Source organism: Coregonus lavaretus (genome assembly GCF_964263955.1).
Source record: "Coregonus lavaretus genome assembly, chromosome: 19".
NCBI lineage: Eukaryota > Metazoa > Chordata > Actinopteri > Salmoniformes > Salmonidae > Coregonus > Coregonus lavaretus.
This window is the reverse complement of record NC_140006.1, coordinates 701523-727010: the sequence shown is the minus strand read 5'-3', so window position 1 is coordinate 727010 and position 25488 is coordinate 701523. Positions and strand designations below refer to the sequence as shown.

The window sequence follows — 25488 nt, the reverse complement described above, 5'->3', positions numbered from 1 at the left end:
CTTCTCTCTCTCCCTCTGTCTCTTCTGTTGTAGGAGAACAGAGAAGGCTGGGGTGGGGTCAAGCCTAAAGTCATAGACAACTCTACAGGAGAATCAGAGGCTAGCTATCCTGGGCCATGACAGTCTCTGCCCTTGCTTTGTAGAGTGTTGAAATGTATTGAACAAACCAACTTAGCTAGGCTACATTACATGTGAACCAAGAGAAGAAACGCAATATAAATGTAGTACCAGATTGTTTTTAAAGCAATATACAAATAAATACATTTAATTTATTCTCAGAAGCTGTCAATGCATTCGGAAAGTATTCAGACCCCTTGACTTTTTCCACATTTTGTTACGTTACAGCCTTATTCTAAAATTGATCAAATTAAATAAATCCTCATCAATCTATACACAATACCCCATAATGACAAAGCGAAAACAGGTTTTTAGAAATGTTAGCTAATTTATTAAAAAATAAAAAACAGAAATACCTTATTTACATAAGTATTCAGACTCTTTGATTTGAGACTCGAAATTGAGCTCAGGTGCATCCTGTTTTTATTGATCATCCTTGAGATGGTTCTAACACTTGATTGGAGTCAATCTGTGGTAAATTCAATTGATTGGACATGATTTGGAAAGGCACACACCTGTCTATATAAGGTCCCACAGTTGACAGTGCATGTCAAAGCAAAAACCAAGCCATGAGGTTGAAGGAATTGTCCGTAGAGTGCAGAGACAGGATTGTGTCGAGGCACAGATCTGGGGAAGGGTACCAAGAAATGTCTGCAGCATTGAAGGTCCCCAAGAACACAGTGGCCTCCATCATTCTTAAATGGAAGAAGTTTCGAACCACCAAGACTCTTCCTAGAGCTGGCCGCCTGGCAAAACTGAGCAATCGGGGGAGAAGGGCCTTGGTCAAGGACGTGACCAAGAACCCGATGGTCACTCTGACAGAGCTCTAGAGTTCCTCTGTGGAGGTGGGAGAACCTTCCAGAAGGACAACCATCTCTGCAGCACTCCACCAATCAGGCCTTTATGGTAGAGTGGCCAGACGGAAGCCACTCCTCAGTAAAAGGCACATGACAGGCCGCTTGGAGTTTGCCAAAAGGCACCTAAAGGACAGACCATGAGAAACAAGATTCTCTGCTCTGATGAAACCAAGATTGAACTCTTTGGCCTGAATGCCAAGCGTCACGTCTGGAGGAAACCTGGCACCATCCCTACGGTGAAGCATGGTGGTGGCAGCGGCATGGACTGCGAGACTAGTCAGGATCGAGGGAAAGATGAACGGAGCAAAGTACTGAAAGATCCTTGATGAAAACCTGCTCCAGAGTGCTCAGGACCTCAGACTGGGGCGAATGTTCACCTTCCAACAGGACAACGACCCTAAGCACACAGCCAAGACAATGCAGGACTGGCTCTGAATGTCCTTGTGTGGCCCAGCCAGAGCCCGGACTTGAACCTGATCAAACATCTCTGGAGAGACCTGAAAACAGCTGTGCAGCGACGCTGCCCATCCAACCTGACAGAGCTTGAGCGGATCTGCAGAGAAGAATGGGAGAAACTCCCTAAATACAGGTGTGCCAAGCTTGTAGCGTCATACCCAAGTAGACTCGAGGCTGTAATCGATGCCAAAGGTGCTTCAACAAACTACTGAGTAAAGGGTCTGAATACTTATGTAAATGTGATATTTCCGGGAGGGGGGGTTTATACATTTGCAAACATTTCTAAAAACCTGATTTTGCTTTGTCATTATGGGTTATTGTGTGTAGATTGATGAGGAAAGGAACTATTTAATCAATTTTAGAATAAGGCTGTAATTACATTTACATTTGATCATTTAGCAGACGCTCTTATCCAGAGCGACTTACAGTTAGTGAGTGCATACATTTTCATACTGGCCCCCCGTGGGAAACGAATCCACAACCCTGGCGTTGCAAGCGCCATGCTCTACCAACTGAGCTACAGGGGACTAATGTAACAAAATGTGGGAAAAGGGGTCTGAATACTTTCCGAATGCATTGTACTAGTTTGGTTCTGTTTAAGTTTATCAAATGTAATATTGTAGCGATGAAATACGAGGATTGAAATACTCTAGGCTTGGTTCCGACTTGAGTTATGGGGAGCTTTATTTCTTCTCTTGGTTGCTGTAGGGATTCTAGGTATAGCCTGGTGTTTTGTTGAAAGGCTGCGAGTTTCAGAGCAATGTGCGTGTGTGCTGTGTGTGTGAGACCCAGACTGTTTCTGTAATCTAATAACAGTTTCTATAGACACCAAGGACAGATATAGCCTCCAAACCAGCAGCCTGGTAACCAACAAACTCTGTTGACTGGCAATGAGGGCAATCCTTAGAGAGGGAGAGAGAGAGAGAGAGAGAGAGAGAGAGAGAGAGAGAGAGAGAGAGAGGAAGTTGTAATGTCTTAGGAATGACCAGGGAGTTGCTTGCTAATATCAGTCGCTTTCAGTGCCAAGAATAATATACCATAGCATCATGCGCATAAACATGTAAACAAAATCTAGTCTATGAATAGAGGATGACTTACATCACATGAAATGTAAACAAATCCATCAATCTCCGAACCCACAGATCCAATCTATAATGTGTCTATCTTCATTCCAAACTAAAGGCATGTTCCTCTAGCCTGGTCCAAGATCGGTTTGTGCTGTATAGCCAACACTTATGGACACAATTTCCATAGGAGTTGGCAATACAGCACAAACAGATCTGGGATCAGGCCAATGCTCCTCTAGGCAGGACCTGTATAGGTAGTGATTCATCTCTATGAGCCTCTGCGGACATTGTTAGGACATCCATCAGAGTTAGGGGTCAGAGGTTGTTTGTAGACACAGGAAGGAGCCCCACCACACCGCTCTCCCTCTCTGTTGCAGCTGGTTGAGTCAGTGGCAGCAGTGGTAGTATTGTGACAGGCAGGGCTGGAAGACACACTGGCACAGCTGGACAGGGGGCACACTCTCCTCTTTCCCACACACACACACACACACACACACACACACACACACACACATTTCCTTACTTTAGTCCTTTCCTTTAGCGAACCTCCACCCCATCCTTTTACGCTGCTGCTACTCTGTTAATGATTTATGCATAGTCACTTTAACTCTACCCACATGTACATATTACTTCAACTAACTCAACTAGCCGGTGCCCCCGCACATTGACTCTGCACCGGTACCCCCCTGTATATATAGCCTCCCTACTGTTATTTTATTTTACTTCTGCTCTTTTTTTCTCAACACCTTTTTTTGTTGTTGTTTTATTTTTACTTTTTTTGTTAAAAATAAATGCACTGTTGGTTAAGGGCTGTAAGTAAGCATTTCACTGTAATGTCTGCACCTGTTGTATTCGGCGCATGTGGCCAATACAATTTGATTTGATTTGATTTGATGTATTCAGCACCTAATATACATCTCTATGTATTATCTTATTCAGGCTGCTGCAGTAGAGACCTCATGTAAATCAAATTAACCTCTTAGATTCCTGCAGAATTCTGATTATGGGATTTACATGAAATGGTAAACCTCCTCTGGGTGCTATGGAAATAAACTTCAGAGAAAGAGAGAGATGGGAGGGAGAGAAAGAGAGAGAAAGAGAGCGTCAGAGGGAGAGAAAATGAGACTGGGAGAGAGAAAGAGGGATATGGAGGGAAGAGAAATCTTCAAAAGCCCAACTATGTGGCTCCTACAGAGTGGGGTCGAGGGCCAAACCAGTCCTATAGGAGACGCTAGCTAAAGGCCCCTAGGGGGGAACGAAGGAGTGTGTGCGTGTAGCGGCACACTGCAAGCTCTCCCTCCCTTCATCCCTCCCTCCCTCCAAAAGAAGAAAGAGAGAGAGAGACCAAGTGGAAATGATGATTTAGCACCAACCACTCCAAATCATTAAGGTACATCTCACAAAGTCAGCCTACAGAAGAGTAATGTAACACTATCCATCCCTCGTCTCTATTATGCCCAGAGGGCCACACAAACAGACAGCTTATATCACACAGACAGAACTCCATATGCTGGGCCTGAGAAAGACTTAGGTATCTAGATAGAAGCCTGAGGAGATAGATACATTCGATAGTCAAGTCAATGGCTCTTCTTTTAAAAAGACTACGGTGAATAAAACGAGAGAGCTAAGTTCAGAGGGAAAAGCTTGTTGAATGTCAGATAAGAGATATTGTATTACAGTGGGAACACTCAGCCCCTACCATTCCTCATCGGTGTTGTTCTAATGGGAGAGACAGAGTGGTGTTGTGACTAGAATGTTAACCTGCGTTATCTGGGGGATATCTAACAGGCAGGGAGTACATCTGGCCTTTCAGGAGGGATAGATAAACAATTTCAATGCCTTTCTGTGGGTAGAATAAAACACCTGTTCCTACCACGTTTCAGGCTGAGAAATACAATTAGTGAATTTAAACAGGTTTTCAGAGCTTAGTTTGAATGGGTGAATAGACAGAAAGAGACATCTAATTCAAACAATGTTCAATTTCACATATCAGTAGCCACCACTACTATGCCCAGACTTAACTAATAATATAATTGTTTTTTGGAACAAACATTTGTTTCCTTTCTCATAGGCCCTAATATTGGGCCTAATCTTCCAAAGAGCTCTGAATGAATTTGAGCCATGTCACTATCTCACAGAGAAAGAGAGAGAAGGGCTGGTGTTTCATTAGTAAAGAGAGCCAGTGGCAGGCTGTAGAGGTCCATCTCAGTCTGGTCTCCTGTTGTCCCTATAGGGGCCCTTCCTCTCCCCTGGGCCTGGGGTTGAGAGGTCAGAGTACCAGTGTTAATGGTTACCTAACATTTGACATCAGGGTGTGTCTGGAGTAGTGAGGAGGGAGGTTGGGGGTTGGAATGTGTGTGTGTGTGTGTGTGTGTGTGTGTGAGAGTGTGTGTGTGTGAGTGTTTGTTTGTGTGTGTGTGTGTGTGTGTGTGTGTGTGTGTGTGTGTGTGTGTGTGTGTGTGTGTGTGTGTGTGTGTGTGTGTGTGTGTGTGTGTGTGTGTGTGTGTGTGTGTGTGTGTGTGTGTGTAAAACACATTATTCTGATGGTCTGATGGAGGGGGGCAGGGGTGCCCCTCGAGGGACAGCCGGGGGTCAGCATTGTCAAGGAGACCTCAATAGTCCAAATTGTTATTGGCGAATGTGAAAGCAAGACACAAGGGGCTAGCTGCCCCTTCAGAAGGTCCACTAGTGACCACGAGCCTCTGGACACTCATAGGGCCAGACTGTCGTTTGTTACACAGAAAAAGACAAGTCATTGAGATAACTAATTATGAGAGAGGTTGAGAAGGAAAGGCTTAGAGAGGTTTCATTCTTGGTAAATAGAAAGAGAGGGAATGAGAGTGAGAGAGAGAGAGAGAGAGAGAGAGAGAGAGAGAGAGAGAGAGAGAGAGAGAGAGAGAGAGAGAGAGAGAGAGAGAGAGAGAGAGAGAGAGAGAGAGAGAGAGAGAGAGAGAGAGAGAGAGAGAGAGAGAGAGAGAGAGAGAGAGAGAGAGAGAGAGAGAGAGAGAGAGAGAGAGAGAGAGAGAGAGAGAGAGAGAGAGACTTAAGGTGCTAGGCAGTTTGCCATATCGGGAACTTGATGCGAATTGAAAGAAAAGCCTTCACAGAGAGACAAACAGCTGTCAATATGACAGCATTCTCTCATGGGGATAGGATGCCTCTCTCCCACTTACTGCCTGAAACAAGTCAATAAGAAGACCTGTATAACATCCATGCTCTATATTACAGTTGAAATAACCTCTACTACAGTGTCTCTGTGAGGGTGTGAGCTATGGGTGTTTGCATTGGTGTAATCTTTAACTCAAAAGAACAAAGTCTACTGCTGTATAAGAGGACATCTTTCACACAAATTCTTTCTGCATGAGGTACCGACGAATGCAGATAACTGTATGGGCTGTACAACACAATCAGCAACAAGTCACTCCTCGTTTTAACCGAAATTGCAGCAAAATCCCCCAGCACGAACTGCTGACTAAGGCTATGTAAAGCACGGAGAACTATATCAGTGACTGAATGCGTGAGACAGACATTGTAGCAGTTTTGATCATCACACTTAACCATTCCTGCTAACCTAAGTGAAAAAAGTGCCAACTTAAGCTGTTCTCATGTAAGGTGAGTTCTTTGAAGAAGGTGTCTCGCGTGCTATGATGTTGATATGTGCAAACCGCATTTCTGCAGTGAAAAAATAACAACATTGGTTAAAAAATAAGGGCACCTGGTATAATAGCACATTTTATGAACCCAGGCAACCACTGACCACCACAATACAGTATCACACAAACAGCGTAAAGCGGTAGAACCAGATCCTACCACCTACCGCTCCGCGTCGCTTCAATAGAACACGCAGTCAACTACACACAGTTCCAGACGATAAATATGATATTACAACTGTGATATCTATTATCTATCTCACATATATTTCTTACACTTATTCCACTCTGCAAGCAGCAAACTATTTCAGGTGATTGGAAAGAGTGGAAAACCAAAATAGCTTACTTTCAAATGCTTCTTTGCTTCATTTAATTCAACTCTCGGTCATACCAGACCATGAAAATCACCGCTGAGATATCCATCTTGAATAAAGTCCTTTGCTTACTCATTCAACTCTGCCAGCATGAAACTAGGCCTATTTTAAACCTCAAAATACAAGGCCAGAAGAATATGATTTATGAACAAGGCGTTTTCTTTAGGTAATAAGACAGGTAATTACAGGTATTAATAATAATAAGACATGGTAATAAGCGGATCAGCCATTTGCATTTATACATTTTAGGTGCTCTTACCGGAGACAGAGACAGTCATGGGGGCCTCTAGAGGTCTGTTGTTATCCAGGTCTCTGCTGAGCTTTAGTTCCCCTGTGTCTGCATTCAGCACCAGTAGGTTCAGCTCATTCCCCGACTCAAAGCTGTAGTGGAGTTTATCCGACACGTCCGGGTCATGGGCAGGCACCTTCCCTATGATCCCTGAGGGGAAACTATTGGACTTGTTGGTCACATAGTTGTTGAAGATAATCTCAAAGTTCTGCAGAACCGGGTCGTTGTCATTGATGTCGACTAAACGGATGTGGACTGTGGCCCGGCTGACGAGCGGCGCGGACGTGGCCTGGACCACAATGACGTACTCGGTTCTGGACTCGTAGTCAAGGTCCGTAAGGGCGGTGAGGTCGCCTTTGAAGATGTCCAGCTTGAAGACCTCAGGGATGTTCCCCTCGACGATCTGGTACATGATCTGAGCGTTGGTTCCTTCATCTGGGTCGGTGGCGCTGATCCGAGCCACGACGGAACCGACGGGACTGTTCTCCTCTACGTAGATAAACAGTTCGTCCTTCTCGAACACGGGTGCATTGTCGTTAATATCCAGCACCGACACCTGGATGTCCACCGCTGCTTTGAGAGGAGGAATCCCCTTATCCACAGCGAAGGCCTTCAGGGTATACACAGGCACGTTCTCTCTGTCTAGCTTCCTGGCTGTTCTGATGATGCCAGAGTAGGGCTCGATAAAGAAGTCCCCCTCCCCGTCATCTCCACCCTGGAAGGTGTAGCTCAGCCTGCCGTTGGACCCGGAGTCCCTGTCGGAGGCAGATATCTGGAGCACGCTGGTGTAAACGGGTGCGTCCTCGAATACAGTCCCCTGATACATGTCCCGTTGGAACTGAGGTGTGTTGTCGTTGGCATCCAGGATTATTATCTCCACATAGGTTGTATCGGACTTCTGAGGAATGCCGCTGTCCCTGGCGATGATGGCTAGCGTGTACGACGCCTGGTCCTCGTAGTCTATCTCCATCTGGGTGGTGATGGCGCCTGTGTCGGGGTCAATCTTAAACTGGGGGACGTTGTCCTCCATGATGTACGTGATGCGAGCGTTCTCACCCGTGTCTTCGTCAGTGGCGCTGATGACGACCACGGTGGACCCCACGGGCCGGTCCTCGCTAATCATCACCTGGTAGTTGGCGCTCTGGAACACGGGACGGTGCGTATTGGCGTCCGTGACGTTGATGAACACCTGTGCCATGTCATAACGCGTGCCGTCCGAAGCCGTCACTGTCAGGATGTACTGGCGCTCCTGTTTGTAGTCTAAGGGTAACGCCAAGGTGATGAGCCCGCCTCCACTCTGACTGGTGATGGCGAAACGGTTCCTGGTGTTTCCGCTAGAGATCTGATAGGTTACGACGCTATTTACATCCCTGTCAACGGCTGTCACTGTCAACACACTGGTCCCCACCACAGCATCCTCATTAATCTTTAGAGAATACACCTTCTCTGTGAAGGTCGGGATGTTGTCGTTCACATCTAGGACCGTGATGCTCACGCTGGCCGAGGATGACATCACAGGTATCCCACAATCCCTCGCTTCCATGCCGAAGGTATAGAACTCAGTGGTTTCCCTGTCGAGCTCCACGGCGACCGTGATCCACCCAGTGCTGTTGTTGATGGTGAAGGGGAAACCAGGGGAGGTGTCGGTGAGACAGTACTCCAGACGGGCGTTATCCCCAGAATCAGCGTCTATAGCCTGGATGTGGATTACTGAGTAGCCAATGGCCACATTCTCGAGCACAGTGGCTTGGAACGGCGTGCTGACAAACATAGGAGCGTTATCATTTACGTCAACCACCTGGACCACCACCATCCCAGTCCCGTTGATCAACGGAGGCCTGCCGCCATCCTGAGCTTTAATCCGTAAATTATACTCCCTAATCATCTCGTAATCCAGGGGATTAATGACATCGATGACCCCAGTGGGAGAGTGGATGTAGAACTGTCCCTTTACGTTGCCACTGATGATGCTGTAGTGGACCTTAGCGTTGTTTCCCTCGTCTTTGTCCGTGGCCTCGACTTGAATGACTTTAGAGTTGACGGCCACGTTCTCAGGGATTTGGACCACGTAACGTTTCTCACTGAACTGGGGGTAGTTGTCGTTCTCATCCTCTACAGAGATGTTGACGGTGGCCGTGGCGCTCCGGGGTTCAGGGTCTTTCCCCTGGTCGTTGGCTTCCACGATCAGCTGGTACTGGGACATGGTCTCTCTATCGGGCCGCTCTCTGATCCTCACCAGCCCGTGGCGTGAGTCGATCTCAAAACCAGCGTTCACTCCGTCGCTGTTGACTATTTTATAGACCATATTGGCGTTGGAGGGTGCGTCCCCGTCTGTGGCCCTTATGGTCATGACCTCAAAGCCCACCTCTACATTCTCCCGTATGGTTACCCGGTATTCAGTCTGCTCGAACACCGGCCCGTGGTCGTTGGTGTCGCTGACCGTCACTGTGAGGTAAGACGTGGCTGAACGCCGTGGGGAGCCGTTGTCTGTTACCATTACTTTGAAGACGTGTGTGTCTTTGACCTCCCTATCTAAAGGCTGCACTGTTGTAATAGCACCTGTCTGAAGGTTTATTACAAAAAAATTGTTGGATCTGCTGTCAAAGAGGGCCTCCATTCCATACTCTATTCTACCGGCCTCTCCATCATCAGGATCAGTGGCCTTTAGTGTGATGACGCGGGTCCCTGATGGTTCATTCTCGGGAACAGACACCTGGTAGTTGGGGAGCTGAAACTGGGGAGGTGTGTTCACATTTCTCCGTTTTCGGTTGTTCCATTTGCCAGGCACAATCTCAACCACTGTCACCAACCGCAACCTCGCGCTCACCGAGACGCGGACGCGCTGGTCACTCAGAGCACGCAGTGTACAATGCAAATGCACCTCGCTCAGCTCTCCGTGCCCCAAACAGTAGTCGTCGTCCAGCAATAGATTGCCATGTTTAAAAACTGCTCTCAAGTCTTTCCCAGTAGTGCATGAGGCAGAAAAATTGGTATTTCGCGTAAAGGCAGGCAAAAGTTCTGTTACATTCACAAGCAAATGACCTGCGGATAAGCAGGAAGTTGCTTCCAGTTTGGAAAGGTAATTGATGTGAATGTCGGGCTTACCTATTGTGCTCTTTCTCTTGTATTTGATAAAACAGTCCTGTCCGTGTACAAATGTATTGAAATGTGTCAAAACAAAATTTTCTGACGTCAACGACCCTATCCTGATATAGACAGGCACCGGGTTCCTCAATAAGCGCACACAATCCACTTTTCCGTACATACGGAGAGCTCCTTCTTGCCATTCCACTTGTAAAAAGTTCTGAATGTATTTAGGAGTTAAAGTCCTGTCGATTTTGTAAATCCAACCGGGCCCCAGGGACAAATTTGCCAAAACGGTCCCAGTTTGTAACGTCTCCGAAAGGTGTAGCTCGAAACATCCTAGCATGGGCACATTGAATAGAACACAAACCCAAATCCAATACATCGGTAATTCCATGGCTTAAAACTCCAACAAATCCCATTCAACTTCATCGAAACACCTCCACAAAAACATTAACTATCCATCTCCCTTTTTCCTTTATCCTTCATGGTGAAGTTTTAAAGTGGAAAAGACACTTATATCCATAGTATCCACGGAGCGCAGTCACATTATTCCACGGGCAATTTCTAAATGACTACAAAATGGCTCCGCGGCTCCCCTCCTCTGAGAGTCGATTAACATAAACCTGCGGTGTTCGGCTCACCGGGACACTTTCGCAGGGGGCTTTCTCATGGAGATTCGGAAGTGTCCTGAGCTGTTGACGACTGCGCATTCGGACAATTGTTATAACAATACAGAGTGCTTGTTAACACGCGCATTGTGTGTTTGAGGGCCACTAGAACTTTGTTATAAAACAAGTTTGGTATCATTGAGACTTTCTCTGATGTTTTGAGATTAGTTGTGTATTGAGTTTGTCACCTGGGAAAATGGTACCTTGTTAGAGATGAGTCTGGCCACGGTTCCAAGAAAATTAGCACACAATTATCTATTGGAAAAAGTTAAGCTATTTGGTCAATGAGTCGCTATTGTCATGGTTAGTAGTCTAGAGCTCATCATTTGCATATCCATTCTGAATAAATTGTTTACAATAATTTATTGATTTAGACTTGGCCCATGTGCTTGGATTTGTATTATGGGGTTGAATTATATACACATATTATGGTCAGTTTATGAATGACCTATTTTCAGAATATACATAACTCTCCAGATCATCCATTTTAAATTAGATTATAATCCATAGCTTCCTGCATCCTACCATTTATGTTTGTATCCATATCAATGTAGCCTTATTTAACGAAAAAGTGACCCTTAACGTTACCTGTTTGTAATGTATGGTGCTTTCATTCATTCAAAGGTTTGGGCGAATTGTAGGTTTATTTCCCATGGAAATCACATCACCGTTGAAAATGAAGGTATGCATGGCACTAAATAAAAAAGGCATAATCTGCAAAGCCATTGAACAGGTACAGGTAACTGCCAAAATAAAGAAAATACCAACATAAAGTGTCCTAATAGGGCGTTGGACAAGCCAGAACTGCTTCAATGAACCTTGGCATAGATTCTACGTGTCTGGAACTCTATCGGAGGGATGCAACACCATTCTTCCACAAGAAATTCCATAAATTGGTGTTTTGTTGATGGTGGTGGAAAACGCTGTATCAGGCACCACTGCATAATCTCCCATAAGTGTTCAATTGGGTTGAGATCTGGTGACGGCCATGGCGTATGGTTTACATCACTTTCATGCTCATCAAACCATTGTGATTACTCGTGCCCTGTGGATGAGGGCATTGTCATGGCAGCCAAAATAATTGTGTGCCCAGCATTTTATACACACTAAGCATGATTTACAATTTTAGTCATTTAGCAGACGCTCTTATCCAGAGCGACTTACAGTTAGTGCATTTTTTTTTTCTTCTCATACTGGCCCCCCGTGGGAATCGAACCCACAACCCTGGCGTTGCAAGCACCATTCTCTACCAACTGAGCTACACGGGACATGGGAAGTTAATTGCTTTATTAACTCCGGAACCACACCTGTGTGGAAGCACCTGCTTTCAATATACTCTGTATCCCTCATTTACTCCAGTGTTTCCATTATTTTGGCAGTCACCTGTACATTCCACCCCGTATAACATAAATACTGTTATTTTAACCACCAGAAACAGTGCATAGGCAAAGTATAGAAGGCTCAGTATAACTTGTGTGTGTTCGCCCCCTTGTGGCGAGAGTGGAAGAGGACGTGAAACAGTAGCTACAGAGAGGTAAAGTGAATCACATACTTTAGCTGGATTTCTTCAGTGAGGTTTTCTGCTGGCCACAAAAATGCAAGAAATCACTTATAATTTAAAACAATCCTACATTTAAATAACTTACTCTTCATTTCTGAATTCAAGTTATTCTCCATTTACAGATTGCATATTTTATACAGTAGTTCAAAAGAATGCAGTTCAATCCAAAATGTGTTTTGGTGAAATGGCACCAAAGGAAAAGGCACTCTACTTGTTCGGATTTTCACAAAAGCCATACTTTTTAAAATATGGATTTCACATTTTCTAATAATCTGTCCAAATAAATAAATTAGACAATGAATTACCATGTACATGATTGTACACAGTCCACACTATCAAATAATACTGTACATCACAAGTACCCTAATAGGAAGAAGTATCAACTGAGGGCAACAGTACAGAGGAAGTTTGAGTGTGTGTTTCTTGGCGAGTGGACAGGTCCAAAAGCATGATCAGTGTGCTCTACTCTACAGTAGCGGTTCAGAGAATGGGATAAGGCTTGTGGAAGTACAGTAGTCTTGTCCATCAGCAGTGTGACTGAAGTCTGGAAGGTAAGGTTCATATCGATAATGGATAGGCCTGAGCCTAGGTCTGTTTCTAGGAAGTCTCTCTCAGGCTCAGCTGGATGGTTCCGGAGTCCTCTCCTTGGCCACAGGGGCTTCCTTCATGCGGTCTCGTCCCTGTTGCAGTGTGTGCTCTGTGGGGCCCAGACGGACGATCTTCCCACTGCCAAGACACTCGTCCCCCTTGTACAGCACTGCAAACTGGGGAGAGATGAGAGAAGTGAATAAGGAGAAGTTAGAAGGGAGGGTAGCGAGGCGCAGACACTGACGGAAGCTTTGAAGCAAGGCTATTCATTCAATGTCGAGGTAGATAAGACGAGCACAGAAAATTGATGTTAGTGGGAGACATTGATGCTGAATATTGACTCCTAGTCCCTCTGAACTAACCTCCACATTTGAGCGTACACACACACCACTATTCTCTATCGCTTCTCTATTCATCTACCCTCACTCTGGCCTCGAGCCCAGAGCTCCAAGACAAACGCGTCTCGGCCATATTGTTTTCTCAGAGCAGTGGGTTATGGGATAGCGCATGAAGAAAGGGGGTAATCCAAGCGTGGACAAGGCTCTTTGTACCCTGACTAGAGTCTGGAGTAATCCCTGTCAGGGAAACAAGAGACACACTGGAGCAGCTGGCTACGTTTGTTGGGCCTATGATAGGCCTTTGTTCGCTGGTTAATCAGGATCTTAAGGAATAACACACTGGGACTAACACTAACGCACCAGCTCACACAGATTCACTAAAACCACTGTAACGGTACATGGGTTGGCTTTACTCCTAAAAGCTCACCTAATGACAATAAATCGATTTAAAAATAGCCTAAAGAAATTTTACTCATAGTTTAAATTCTTCTGAGAAAAAAACATCCCTAAAAAGTAACAAAACCAACTGCCCAAACTCTGAAAAGTGTGAGACAGGCAGCTTACATGTCTACGTGTGGGAAACAACAGAGAGCTTACCTGTCCTGGTGTGAGTGCTCTGATTGGCTGAGACAGCATGATCCACACAGAGCCATCCATGTTCAAGGTCACAGTGCAAGGGGCTGGAGATACACAACATTTACATTTACATTTTAGTCAGTGCATACATTTTTATTTTATTTCATATACTGGTCCCCCGTGGGAAACGAACCCACAACCCTGGCGTTGCAAGCGCCATGCTCTACCAACTGAGCTGCACGGGACACAACCTCACTGTGTTATTAACATGTTACCAACACTTTTGAAGTGTAAATTTTTTACCCAATAAAGCTGTTTTTTAAGCCGTATGGGAGGTAAAGGTATTGTTTATTAGATTTTAATTGGGTTATTTTAATTTTTTTACCACCCTTTTTCTCCCCAATTTAGTCATATCCAATTACGATCTTGTCTCATCGCTGCAACTCCCCAACGGGCTCGGGAGAGGCGAAGGTTGAGTCATTTGTCCTCCGAAACATGACCCGCCAAACCGCGCTTCATAACACCCGCCCGCTTAACCCAGAAGTCAGCCGCACCAATATGTCGGAGGAAACACTGTTCAACTGACGACCGAAGTCAGCCTGCAGGCACCCGGCCGCCACAAGGAGTCGCTAGAGCGCGATGAGACAAGTACAGCCCACCCGGCCAAACCCTCCCCTCACCCAGACGATGCTAGGCCAATTGTGCGCCGCCCTATGGGACTCCCGGTCACAGCCGGTTGTGACACAGCCTGGGATCGAACCCAGGTCTGTAGTGACGCCTCAAGCACCGCAATGCAGTGCCTTAGACCGCTGCGCCACCGCTGCGCCAGGTGTCATGTGACTCACTGAGAGGCATCTGGTGGATGAAGCGGAAGTGACACTCCATCATCTTAGTCTGGATCAGCTCAGTGGGAGGGTCCTCCGTTATCCAATGGAAACGATCTGTTCGTACCGTGTCTCTGAATAGAGCCGGGTGATTGGTTGTCGGACCCTGATGTTAGGGAGTTTAGAATCAGAATCCCATTGAGAATCAACAGCAAATAACAGCAAGGAGGTGGGAGATCTGCCTCATAGCCTGTACTGTAGTTAGGCCAGTTGTTTAGGACTAAATTAGCTATAACAGTATTGAAGAGGTAGAAACCATTCCTTACCACAAACACTTCTCCAGTAGTGATGTCTTTGTCCACAACAAACCATGCGTCCCTCTGCCCACCAATCCTAGCCCTTTGGCCTAGTGTCAGGGTGAACCAACCTGAGAGGAAGAGGAGGAAGAACAGGCAGAGAACCAGTCGTTAATGTAAAGGTTTACCATTGGAAGAGCAGTAGTCTTATAAGGATAGTGGGATAAGCAGTAATATAGAAGATACCACTGAGGATATCACCTTTATGTTCACCCATGATCTTCCCATCCTCAATGGAGACAAAGTTCCCCGGTTTCGGCTCTAAATACTGACAGAAAAACAGCATTGCAGATATTGTTACTACACACAAACATGTTTATTCATTACTATGGCCAGTGTACCTCAATAATTAACTTGATACAGTACATGTTGTATATGTATTTGAATTCCATACCTCTAGAATGAAATCCTCAAAGTTCCTCTCTCCAATAAAGCAGATGCCCATACTCTGGAAACAGATAAAGATATTCAGTGTTGCCACACTGTCCCCGAAAAAATACAACTGACTTTGTAAAATATAGCAATCTATGTCAATACAGTGTAATTACGGTGTAGGCCAAACAACAACACAATGCAATGAAAATATGTTAATCTGTAGGCAGCTCAGAGAGGAGAGATGAAAGATACTTTATCTACACTCCCGTCCTTATGCATTTGGACAGCGAAGCGAACATTTTAAATTTGGCTCTGTACTCCAGCATTTTGGATTTGAGATTAAATGTTTCATATGAGGTGAAAGGACAGAACGTCACCTTTTATTTGAGGGTATTTTCATACATATCTGTTTTACCGTTGAGAAATGAAAGCACTAGTCCTCACCCCCATGTGAAGAAGTCAAAAGTATTTGGACAAATTCACTTATAGTGTATCAACAACAGGGGAGGTTTGCATTTTTGGGGCGGTATTAACTTTATTCATGATTTTGGGGGTATGATCATCATTATTCATTAATGATTATCCGTAATCATGCACATTAAGACCAGGCACCACACCCTAATAGGCTATTCTTCCACTTTACTCATATCAGAATAAAACTTTACCAGTTGAAAGTATATATATACACCGAACATATTTTTGTATTAAAAGTAAAACAACATTTTGATTTAAAATATGAAAATGAGGCAACTCAATACATTTGCACTTCACAATAATCAATTTTTCAACACATTGATTCAAGTCAGAATGACTTTGATATATTGTTGTTGTTGTTGATAACACATCCAATGGTCCAACATACCCAGAACAGTTTATCAAAATATTGTTGTTTCATGGATTTATTTAAAAACCACTATTCACACGTATGACGGATGCATACGCCTTGATCACACAGACAGTGTCATTGCGCAAAATGTTACGCAGCTCATCTGGATATGTGTCCAATAAAAGTTCTACATTTACCTTCTGCTACCATTTCTGTCAAGCCGTCTTCGCATACGTATGCACCACACAGAACGCACTGCAACTGCCTCTGCAACGCAATTCTGCAAGGCAAACGCAGCGTTCCATTGGAAATGAATTTACTTCTGGTGTACCAAAATGTAATGACGCTGTCGGTGTAACCGAGGCAACTTTTTGGAGAGAAAAAATGCCACGAGATATCAAAAAATGCCTCTGGACAAGTCTGGCTATAAGTCATAAGAACCAGTGTGTGAAATAATGTAAATGTACCTCCTTTGAAGGCTGAGAAAAATGACTTGGCGCATGGGAAACAGGTCATTTTGAAAATGCCCGATAAAAGATAGGTTAATGCAATTAACATGTATTTTCCATAAATATGACTGTTTATGTCACATGAACTCATCTCTTATTAATTTGTTATTTCTGAATTGACTATTAACACATCGAATACACTTTTTACAAATACACTCGCACATCTAATAGAATAGTTTTAAGCAATAGAGCATACCATTTTAAATACTGGTCTGTTCGGCAAATGCGCACAGCACCTTGTAAAAACATTTTCACGTAAAAGGCTAGAGACATTTGCACAGGTTCATGGATGAATTAGCTATACCAGCCCAATATGTAAATCACTATTTGAGTTGTTGCTGGAGCCTGTTAACTTTTTTGACTCTGTCCTGGGAACTGCGACTGCACTTGGCACATTCTGTTGAAACAGCATCAGCTCTCACCCTCCTCTCTGATTGCATCCAGTGTCATCAAAAATGCTGTCAAGCCACAATCTGTCTATCACATTTGTTACAGCAGTAGCACCCTCGTCGAATGTAGCTACTGCCATACTGGCTGCCTCGCCTGCATTAATGCGGCTTTTGCCCACAAATGATTTTTATAGGACACCATCTTACAGAGTTTAGACATTCATTTGCATTCTGGGTTCCTCCGTGCTTCAATATTTTGAGGTTGTCATTTGACATCCTATGTTATACAGGCACCATTTTCTGTGCAACCTCTCGATTCAAAAATGTATGCATAGTTTTTGTGACTGGGTGGATCCTCACCATTTTCTTGGGCTAGCTGGTGCCAACACCAAGATGACGAGTATCTACCGTGGGTTTCGTCTATTGACATGGAATGGAGAAACCAGCCCAGATAGCAGTCTTCATGCCCTCTACATCACCCTGGTTATCAAGAATTGCACCCCTGTAATAGCAGTTTAGCAGAATCTTACATTTCAGTGCAGTGAGTTTCGCTACACCTCTCCCCCTACGCAAAGCCCTAAGTTTACGTAGGGCTGTTTCCATCCTCGTGGGCATGATTGATGCATTCCAGTTTTCCTATCTCAATGCCTGGTTAGGGATATAATGTGACAACTTCCTTCTATGCAGTACTGCCTTGTATGCAGTACTGTCAACCATCTGAAAGCATCTCTGTGTAATGAAAGCTGTGGCGACTGACTGATCTGGCCCACATACGTTTTGCTGCATCCTGCTACATTGCTTTGCTAGAGCCTGAGAAGTTTTGGGCACAGTCATCTGCGTGACTCCTTCCATTTCATGAACTCCTCTTCAGTAACCCCACTTTTCCTTTTCATCACACATGCATGGCAGTATGAAGACAATACTTCATAGTCTATCACTAAACCTGTTGCAATGTCTATGCACACCCCTATCCCGTAGTTGGAATTGAATCCTCTCATGTGCCACTTGCAATCAAAGGACACATGAATGTCTATGACGGCATCCTCCCTCAGCAACCCTGCTACGTCTGGGTCTATATCTGCATATGCACTCCTAATCTGCGCTGTAGCACGCTCCAATGACTGTAGCCCTCTCTGAATCTCCGCAACTGTGGGAAAAATGGTGTTTATTATGGTATGTCGTAACAGTCATAACTGCAGGAGTAAATATGTAATCAACGACAAGTTGATTTTCCCTTTTATACCATAGCTATAATTTAACACATTTGCCGCAAGAAAATGTGTTTATTTGCCGGTAGAAATGGGTTCAACATCCACTGAAGTAGCTAGCAAGTTTACTAGATACTGTAGCTACAGTAGTTGCTGTGGTAACCAAACAAACAGACTTGCTAGTTTAGCTAACCAAACCATCCGTCCTAACTTGCCATTACGAAAATCAAATTCAACAATGCACGCTCTAGAATGCCCTTCAAGCCAATCAGAAACAAGTATTCAACAATGCCATGGTATAAATGCTGTTATAAACTGGGTGGTTTGAGCCCTGAATGCTGATTGGCTGACAGCTGTGGTAAATCAGACCGTATACCACGGGTATGACAAAACAGTTATTTTTACTGCTCTAATTACATTAGTAACCAGTTTATAATAGCAATAAGGCACCTCAGGGGTTTGTGATATATGACCAATATACCACAGCTAAGTGGTAAGAATAGCCCTTAGACGTGGTACATTGGCCATATATCACACCCCGTCGGGCCTTATTGCTTAATTATATACCATGGCATTGTTGAATACTTGTCTCTGATTGGCTTGAAGGGCATTCTAGAGCGTGCATTATTTCCCTATTACGCAAGGTAGAATTCAATGGCTATAGTTAATTCTTACATGTTCTATGTTTGAGCTGCTTTTAAAAGCAATAATCAAAATAAAAACATTATTGGCACTGTTGAACTAGATTTCCATAATGGCAAGCTAGGACTGTTAGCTAAACTAGCAAGTCTGTTTGGTTGGTTACCATGGCAACAACTGTAGTTATCAAGTAAACTTGCTAGCTACTTCAGTGGATGTTGAACACATTTCTACCAGCAAATGAACACATTTCTAGCAGCAAATGTGTTAAATTATAGCCATGGTATGAAAGGGATAAACAACTCTAGGCGTTCTCTGGAAAATAACGCAACTTCGTGGAAGGTCAGTTCCACTCTGCTAGCGCATCGTGGAACACACCTTCCATGTCACTCATTATTTTCCATATAACGCATAGCCCCTCGTTGATTATCCCTTATGTATTTACACCATGTTTTACTGTATGTAAAGTTAATTTGCAGTAGCCTACTCTGTATGTACAGTGCATTCGGAAAGTATTCAGACCCCTTCACTTTTTCCACATTTTGTTACGTTACAGCCTTATTCTAAGATTTAATTAATGTTTTTCCTCATCAATCTACACATAATACCCCATAATGACAAAGCGAACAGGTTATTAGACATTTTCGCAAATGTATTAAAAATAAAAACAGAAATACCTTATTTACATAAGTATACAGACCCTTTGCTATGAGACTCGAAATTGAGCTCAGGGGCATCCTGTTTCCATTGATCATCCTTGAGATGTTTTTACAACTTGATTGGAGTCCACCTGTGGTAAATTCAATTGATTGGACATGATTTATGGGCTCCTGAGTGGCGCAGCGTTCTAAGGCATTGCATCTCAGTGCTTGAGGCGTCACTACAGACCCCCTGGTTCGATTCCAGGCTGTATCACAACCGGCCGTGATTGGGAGTCCCATAGGGCGGCGCACAGTTGGCCCAGCGTCGTCCGGGTTTGGCCAGTGTAGGCCGTCATTGTACATAAGAATTTGTTCTTAACTGACTTGCCTAGTTAAATAAAGGTTAAATAAATAAAATAAAATAAGAAATGTGGAAAGGCACACACCACTATTTTTATTACATTTGCAAAAATGTCTAAAAACCTGTTTTCGCTTTGTCATTATAGGGTATTATGTGTAGATTGATGAGGAAAAACATTAATTTAAACCAAGGCATGATGTCGAAGGAATTGTCCGTAGAGCTCCGAGACAGGATTGTGTAGAATGAAGGGTACCAAAACAATTCTGCAGCATTGAAGGTCCCTAAGAACACAGTGGCCTCCATCAATCTTAAATTGAAGAAGTTTGGAACCACCAAGACTCTTCCTAGAGCTGGCCGCCCGGCCAAACTGAGCAATCGGGGGAGAAGGGCCTTGGTCAGGGAGGTGACCAAAGAACCCGATGGTCACTCTGACAGAGCTCCAGAGTTCCTCTGTGGAGATGGTAGAATCTTCCAGAAGGACAACCATCTCTGCAGCACTCCACCAATCAGGCCTTTATGTTAGAGTGGCCAGACGGAAACCACTCCACAGTAAAAGGCACAAGACAGCCCGCTTGGAGTTTGCCAAAAGGCACCTAAAGTACTCTCAGACCATGAGAAACAAGATTCTCTGGTCTGATGAAACCAAGATTGAACTCTTTGGCCTGAATGCCAAGCGTCACGTCTGGAGGAAACCAGGCAGCGCTCATCACCTGGCCAATACCATCCCTACGGTGAGCATGGTGGTGGCAGCATCATGCTGTGGGGATGTTTTTCAGCAGCAGGGACTAGGAGACTAGTCAGGATAGATGGAAAGATGAACAGAGCAAAGTACTGAAAGATCCTTGATGAAAACCTGCTCCAGAGCGCTCAGGTCCTCAGACTGGGGAGAAGGTTCACCTTCCAACAGGACAATGACCCTAAGCACACAGTCAAGACAATGCAGGAGTGGCTTCGGGACAAGTCCCTGAATGTCCTTGAGTGGCCCAGCCAGAACCCAGACTTGAACCCGATCTAACATCTCTGGAGAGACCTGAAAATAGCTCTTCAGCGACACTCCCCATCCAACCTGACAGAGCTTGAGGAGATCTGCAGAGTAGAATGGGAGAAACTCCCCAAATACAGGTGTGCCAAGCTTGTAACGTCATACACAAGAAGACATGAGGCTGTAATCGCTGTCACAGGTGCTTCAACAAAGTACTGAGTAAAGGGTCTGAATACTTATGTAAAAGTGATTTACGGTTTTTTATTTTTTATATATATACACATTTGCAAACATTTCTAAAAACCTTGTGTGTAGATTGATGAGGACATTTTTTTAATTTAATCAATTTTAGAATATGGCTGTAACGTAACAAAATGAGAAAAAAAGTGAAGTGGTAATAATACTTTCCGAATACACTACGGTTCAAAAGTTCCACCACCAAAGCACCCCCAGACCATCACATTGCCTCCACCATGCTTGACAGATGGCATCACGCACTCCTCCAGCATCTTTTTATTTGGTCTGCGTCTCACAAATGTTCTTCTTTGTGATCCAAACACCTCAAACTTTGATTTGTCTGTCCATAACACTTTTTTCCAATCTTCCTCTGTCCAGTGTCTGTGTTCTTTTGCCCATCTTAATATTTTCTTTTTATTGGTCAGTCTGAGATATGGCTTTTTCTTTGCAACTCTGCCTAGAAGGTCAGCATCCCGGAGTCACCTCTTCACTGTTGATGTTGAGACTGGTGTTTTGCGGGTACTATTTAAGGAAGCTGCCAGTTGAGGACCTGTGAGGCGCCTGTTTCTCAAACTAGACACTCGAATGTATTTGTCCTCTTGCTCAGTTGTGCACCGGGGCCTCCCACTCCTCTTTCTATTCTGGTTAGAGCCAGTTTGCGCTGTTTTGTGAAGGGAGTAGTACACATACGTGTTTCTTGGCAATTTCTTGGCAATTTCTCGCATGGAATAGCCTTCATTTCTCAGAACAAGAATAGACTGACGGGTTTCAGAAGAAAGTTATTTGTTTCTGACCATTTTGAGCCTGTAATCGAACCCACAAGTGCTGATGCTCCAGATACTCAACTAGTCTCAAGAAGGCCAGTTTTATTGCTTCTTTAAATCAGCACAACAGTGTTCAGCTGTGCTAACATAATTGCAAAAGGGTTTTCTAATGATCAATTAGCCTTTTAAAATTATAAACTTGGATTTGCAAACACAACGTGCCATTGGAACACAGGACTGATGGTTGCTGATAATGGGCCTCTGTACGCCTATGTAGATATTCCATAAAAAAAATCAGCATTTACATTTACAACATTAACAATGTCTACACTGTATTTCTGATCAATTTGATGTTATTTTAATGGACACATTTTTTTGCTTTTCTTTAAAAAACAAGGACATTTCTAAGTGACCCCAAACTTTTGAACGGTAGTGTATGTGACAGTCTCATTGTATAGCCTAGTTATATTTTTCCCACTCTTTGAATAACACTTTCTAGTTACTGGAGCAAATAAATATCATTATTTATAGACAGCAAGTTACCTGACAATAATGGGCTACTCTGCCTTTTTATTTACCTTCACTCTCCTGTCATGTCTCTAATATGAGCTGAGACGCAAGGAAGGAATCCCTAGAACTTTGCTTATTCTCTTAAAAGCTGCATAATCAAGTCTAAGTTCGTGGGCTAGAAGAACCATCCTCACATTTATATAAAATGCCACATCTCCCTTGGAGCACTTGTGCAGCCTCAAGGAAGTGTACAAACTCCTCCTAAATGCATCACGATCTCCTTCACATTGTGTGTATTCTACCATGAGTTGGATTATTTGTGCCATGTGGAATAAAGGCCACTGCTGGCTTGCTGCCTGGTTGATCACTGTTGGAGCTAGGAATACAAGCATTTCACTACACCCGCAATAACATTTAAGTCATTTAGCAGACGCTCTTATCCAGAGCGACTTACAGGAGCAATTAGGGTTAAGTGCCTTGCCTTGTTCAGAAACATTCTTATTTACAATCAAATTAACTTCAACATGACAATACAATATTCACCATTCAGTTACTATTGGGCAAAACATAATCTGAAACACAACCAAAAAAAAATGCAAATGCATCCAACAAGTTTGTAGTCACAAGCTTGATGTAGTCATTGCGCACAAGGAAAAACGGGACGAAATACAAAACTTTTAACTACTTTAATACACTAAGTGAATTTGTCCAAATATCTATGACTTGGGGGGACTAGATACATAAAGTGCTTTAATTTCTAAACGGTAAAACCGATATGTATGAAAATACCCTCATATTAAAGTTGACATTTTGTACTTGTCGCCTCATATGAAACATTTGATCTCAAATCCAAAATGCTGGAGTACAGAGACAAATTGTAATGTTTTGCTTCACTGTCCAAATACAGTACATACAGAGGGCAGTGTATCTGTCTGTCTGTTTGGTTAGTTACCTCTTTCTTCTTCAGGACGTGTTGGAAGCCGGCCTCGGCTGCAATCTTCTTCACGTAGTCTTTGGTGAGTCCCGACAGTGGAAAGAGTGTATGCCGCAAAGCATCCTGCGACATCTGGCTGAGGAAGAATGTCTGGTCCTTAAAGCGGTCCGCTCCCTGGTACAACCTCACCGCTTCAACGGAGATAACAAAGGGTTAAATATCTGAGACACCAATCCAATGACAGTCCTATAATATAGGTCCCTATATCAAATATAACCAATGGTTGTACTCATTCAAGTTCCCTGAATTTCTCTACACATATCAAATGTCTACAGACTTACAAATAAAAGCATTTCACATATGAAATTCGGTACCCTACTTCGGTACCCTGGACCGTTTTTGAGAATTCTACAGAATATGTTTTGATTTCACAAGACCTGAACATAACCGTTTCAGGGCGCGATTAGCAAGGCGCACATTCTACATGACGTTAGTGAGCTAACTTCTTTACAACGGTCAAAAAAGTTCCACACGACTCACGCTGCCGCGTCACAATACTTGGTACTCTGATCCTGGATTTCGGACCCGCTACTCACGCAGGTCCAGGATTAGTTTCAGCCAGGGTTCTTTTGCGTTTCACATATGGTTTATAGAGCAGATCATGGTACCAAACGCTCCAGGATCATAAGGGGATATGTGAAAGCGCCCAAAGTCTACGTATTATTATAAAGAGGTAAGATTGACATGATAATAATAACAACACATTGGTATGTGGCAGGTAGCTTAGTGGTTAAGAGCATAGTGCCAGTAACCGAAAGGTCGCTGGTTCTAATCCCCGAGCCGACTAGGTGAAAAATCTGTCGATGTGCCCTTGAGCAAGGCACTTAACCCTAATTGCTCCTGTAAGTCGCTCTGGATAAGAGCGTCTGCTAAATGACTAAAATGTAAATGTATGAGAAAAGCACAGATAGAGGTTGAGAGGAGTTGTTCTTACGGTTCCTGATCTCAAAGCGGTCTCTGAAGACATGTTGAGGGGGAGGAGCCACGTGTCTCTGTTGGAAGACATCCTCATCCTCCTGAGATGTCCTGGCATAGTGGCCTGTCGCCATGGCATCAGCACCTAGGGGGAAATCAGCAACAACCCAATATTTGCTTTTTTTTGTACAAGCTCAGTTTCTTTAATGGTACTTGAAGTTCTTATAATATAATACTAAGCATACTAATAATACTGAACATTATTATTAGGCTACATACCCAAGCTGTTGATGGCATAACTGTAGAAGTGGTTGAATTTTATGTGTTTGTTGCACAGAATGTCTGGATTTGGTGTCCTGCCCATCTCATATTCCTTCAAAAGATTGCTGAAGAAAGAAGACAGTGGTCAGACATTGAGAGAGAACAATCTTGGGTATATTCATTTAGCAGATTCTGTTGCAAACGGAAAACGTTTTGCAACAAAAACGAGCGTTTCTATTGGACAAATTCAGGTAGGTCCCTCCAAATTTCGTTGCATTTGCTCTGTTTGGTTCTTAAATGGTAAACGGTTTCTTTTGCAAGACAATGAACACACCACAAAACTAGCCTTGTGACACCAGCCTAATCTCGCGATAACTCACATATTTCAATTTGGGTGAGAGCAGCTGTCTGCTTGGCCGGGCTACAACTATTCAAATTATACAGATTTAACAATCATCTAATTAAAGAGGTTACCTACGTGAACACTTCGTGCCAGTACTCTTTGACGTAGGATACTTGATGGAAGGGTATGTCCAGATCCTGGCACACTTTGTAGGCATCTTCACAGTCCCTTTCGGAGGAACACACCCCCTTCTCATCCAGGGAATCCCAGTTCTTCATGAACACTCCAGTAACGTGGTACCCTGTCAATAAAACAAATCAATGGGAAGACGTTATATTTACATTAAACAAGCAACATTATATATAAAATAATAAGACAGATATTCCGTTTACTCATTAAAAAAACCTTAGGTTTACTTGTATCGTCTCAAGGAGTTTTTAGCTAGCTGGCTAATGTTGAGTTCTCCAGTGAAGGAATGTCTCACCTCTTCTTCGGAGTAACAAAGCCGTTACAGAGCTGTCAACTCCTCCAGACATCGCGCACACGATATGTCTCACGACACCCATGATTTTCACAACTATTTGCCACGAAAATATGTCTTTAATTGTCTAATTCAGGTTACAACTTCACTTTTTCGGATAGACGCGGCCATTTAGTCGGTCCGTCTCAAAACAATGTCCGACTAGAAACAAGTCGCGTTGGCTTTACCTTCAACCGTGGTTTACT

At 43.7% G+C, this 25488-nt stretch overlaps 2 protein-coding genes across 2 annotated transcripts in view; both read right to left on the bottom strand.

Moving 5' to 3' along the window:
- Positions 1-10432, bottom strand: part of LOC311147074 (cadherin EGF LAG seven-pass G-type receptor 1-like) — a 122460-nt gene extending 112028 nt beyond the window's left edge. The window contains exon 1 of the mRNA XM_084183693.1: positions 6781-10432. Within this exon, the coding sequence (XP_084039819.1) occupies positions 6781-10291 (3511 nt within the window). The 5' untranslated portion in view covers positions 10292-10432. The remainder of the gene's footprint in view (positions 1-6780) is intronic.
- A 760-nt stretch (positions 10433-11192) lies between these two features.
- Positions 11193-25452, bottom strand: LOC311146522 (mitochondrial tRNA-specific 2-thiouridylase 1-like). The gene is made up of 11 exons (XM_084183039.1): positions 25247-25452; positions 24898-25063; positions 24438-24544; positions 24178-24303; positions 23202-23374; positions 15203-15256; positions 15010-15076; positions 14779-14879; positions 14474-14618; positions 13650-13732; positions 11193-12890 (listed from the first exon to the last, which is right to left on the bottom strand). The coding sequence occupies exons 1-11, from the start codon at positions 25326-25328 to the stop codon at positions 12744-12746; spliced, it is 1251 nt and encodes a 416-aa protein (XP_084039165.1). The 5' UTR covers positions 25329-25452; the 3' UTR covers positions 11193-12743.
- Positions 25453-25488: the final 36 nt, after the last annotated feature.

Coding starts and splice junctions, on each gene's coding strand:
- LOC311146522 (XM_084183039.1), bottom strand. CDS start 25,328: ATGGGTGTCGTGAGACATATCGTGTGCGCGATGTCTGGAGGAGTTGAC. Junction 15,257..23,201: donor ACGTCCTGAAGAAGAAAGAG/GTAACTAACCAA, acceptor ATCTGTTTCCAG/AGTATGGGCATCTGCTTTAT. Junction 13,733..14,473: donor CATCCACCAGATGCCTCTCA/GTGAGTCACATG, acceptor GTGTATCTCCAG/CCCCTTGCACTGTGACCTTG.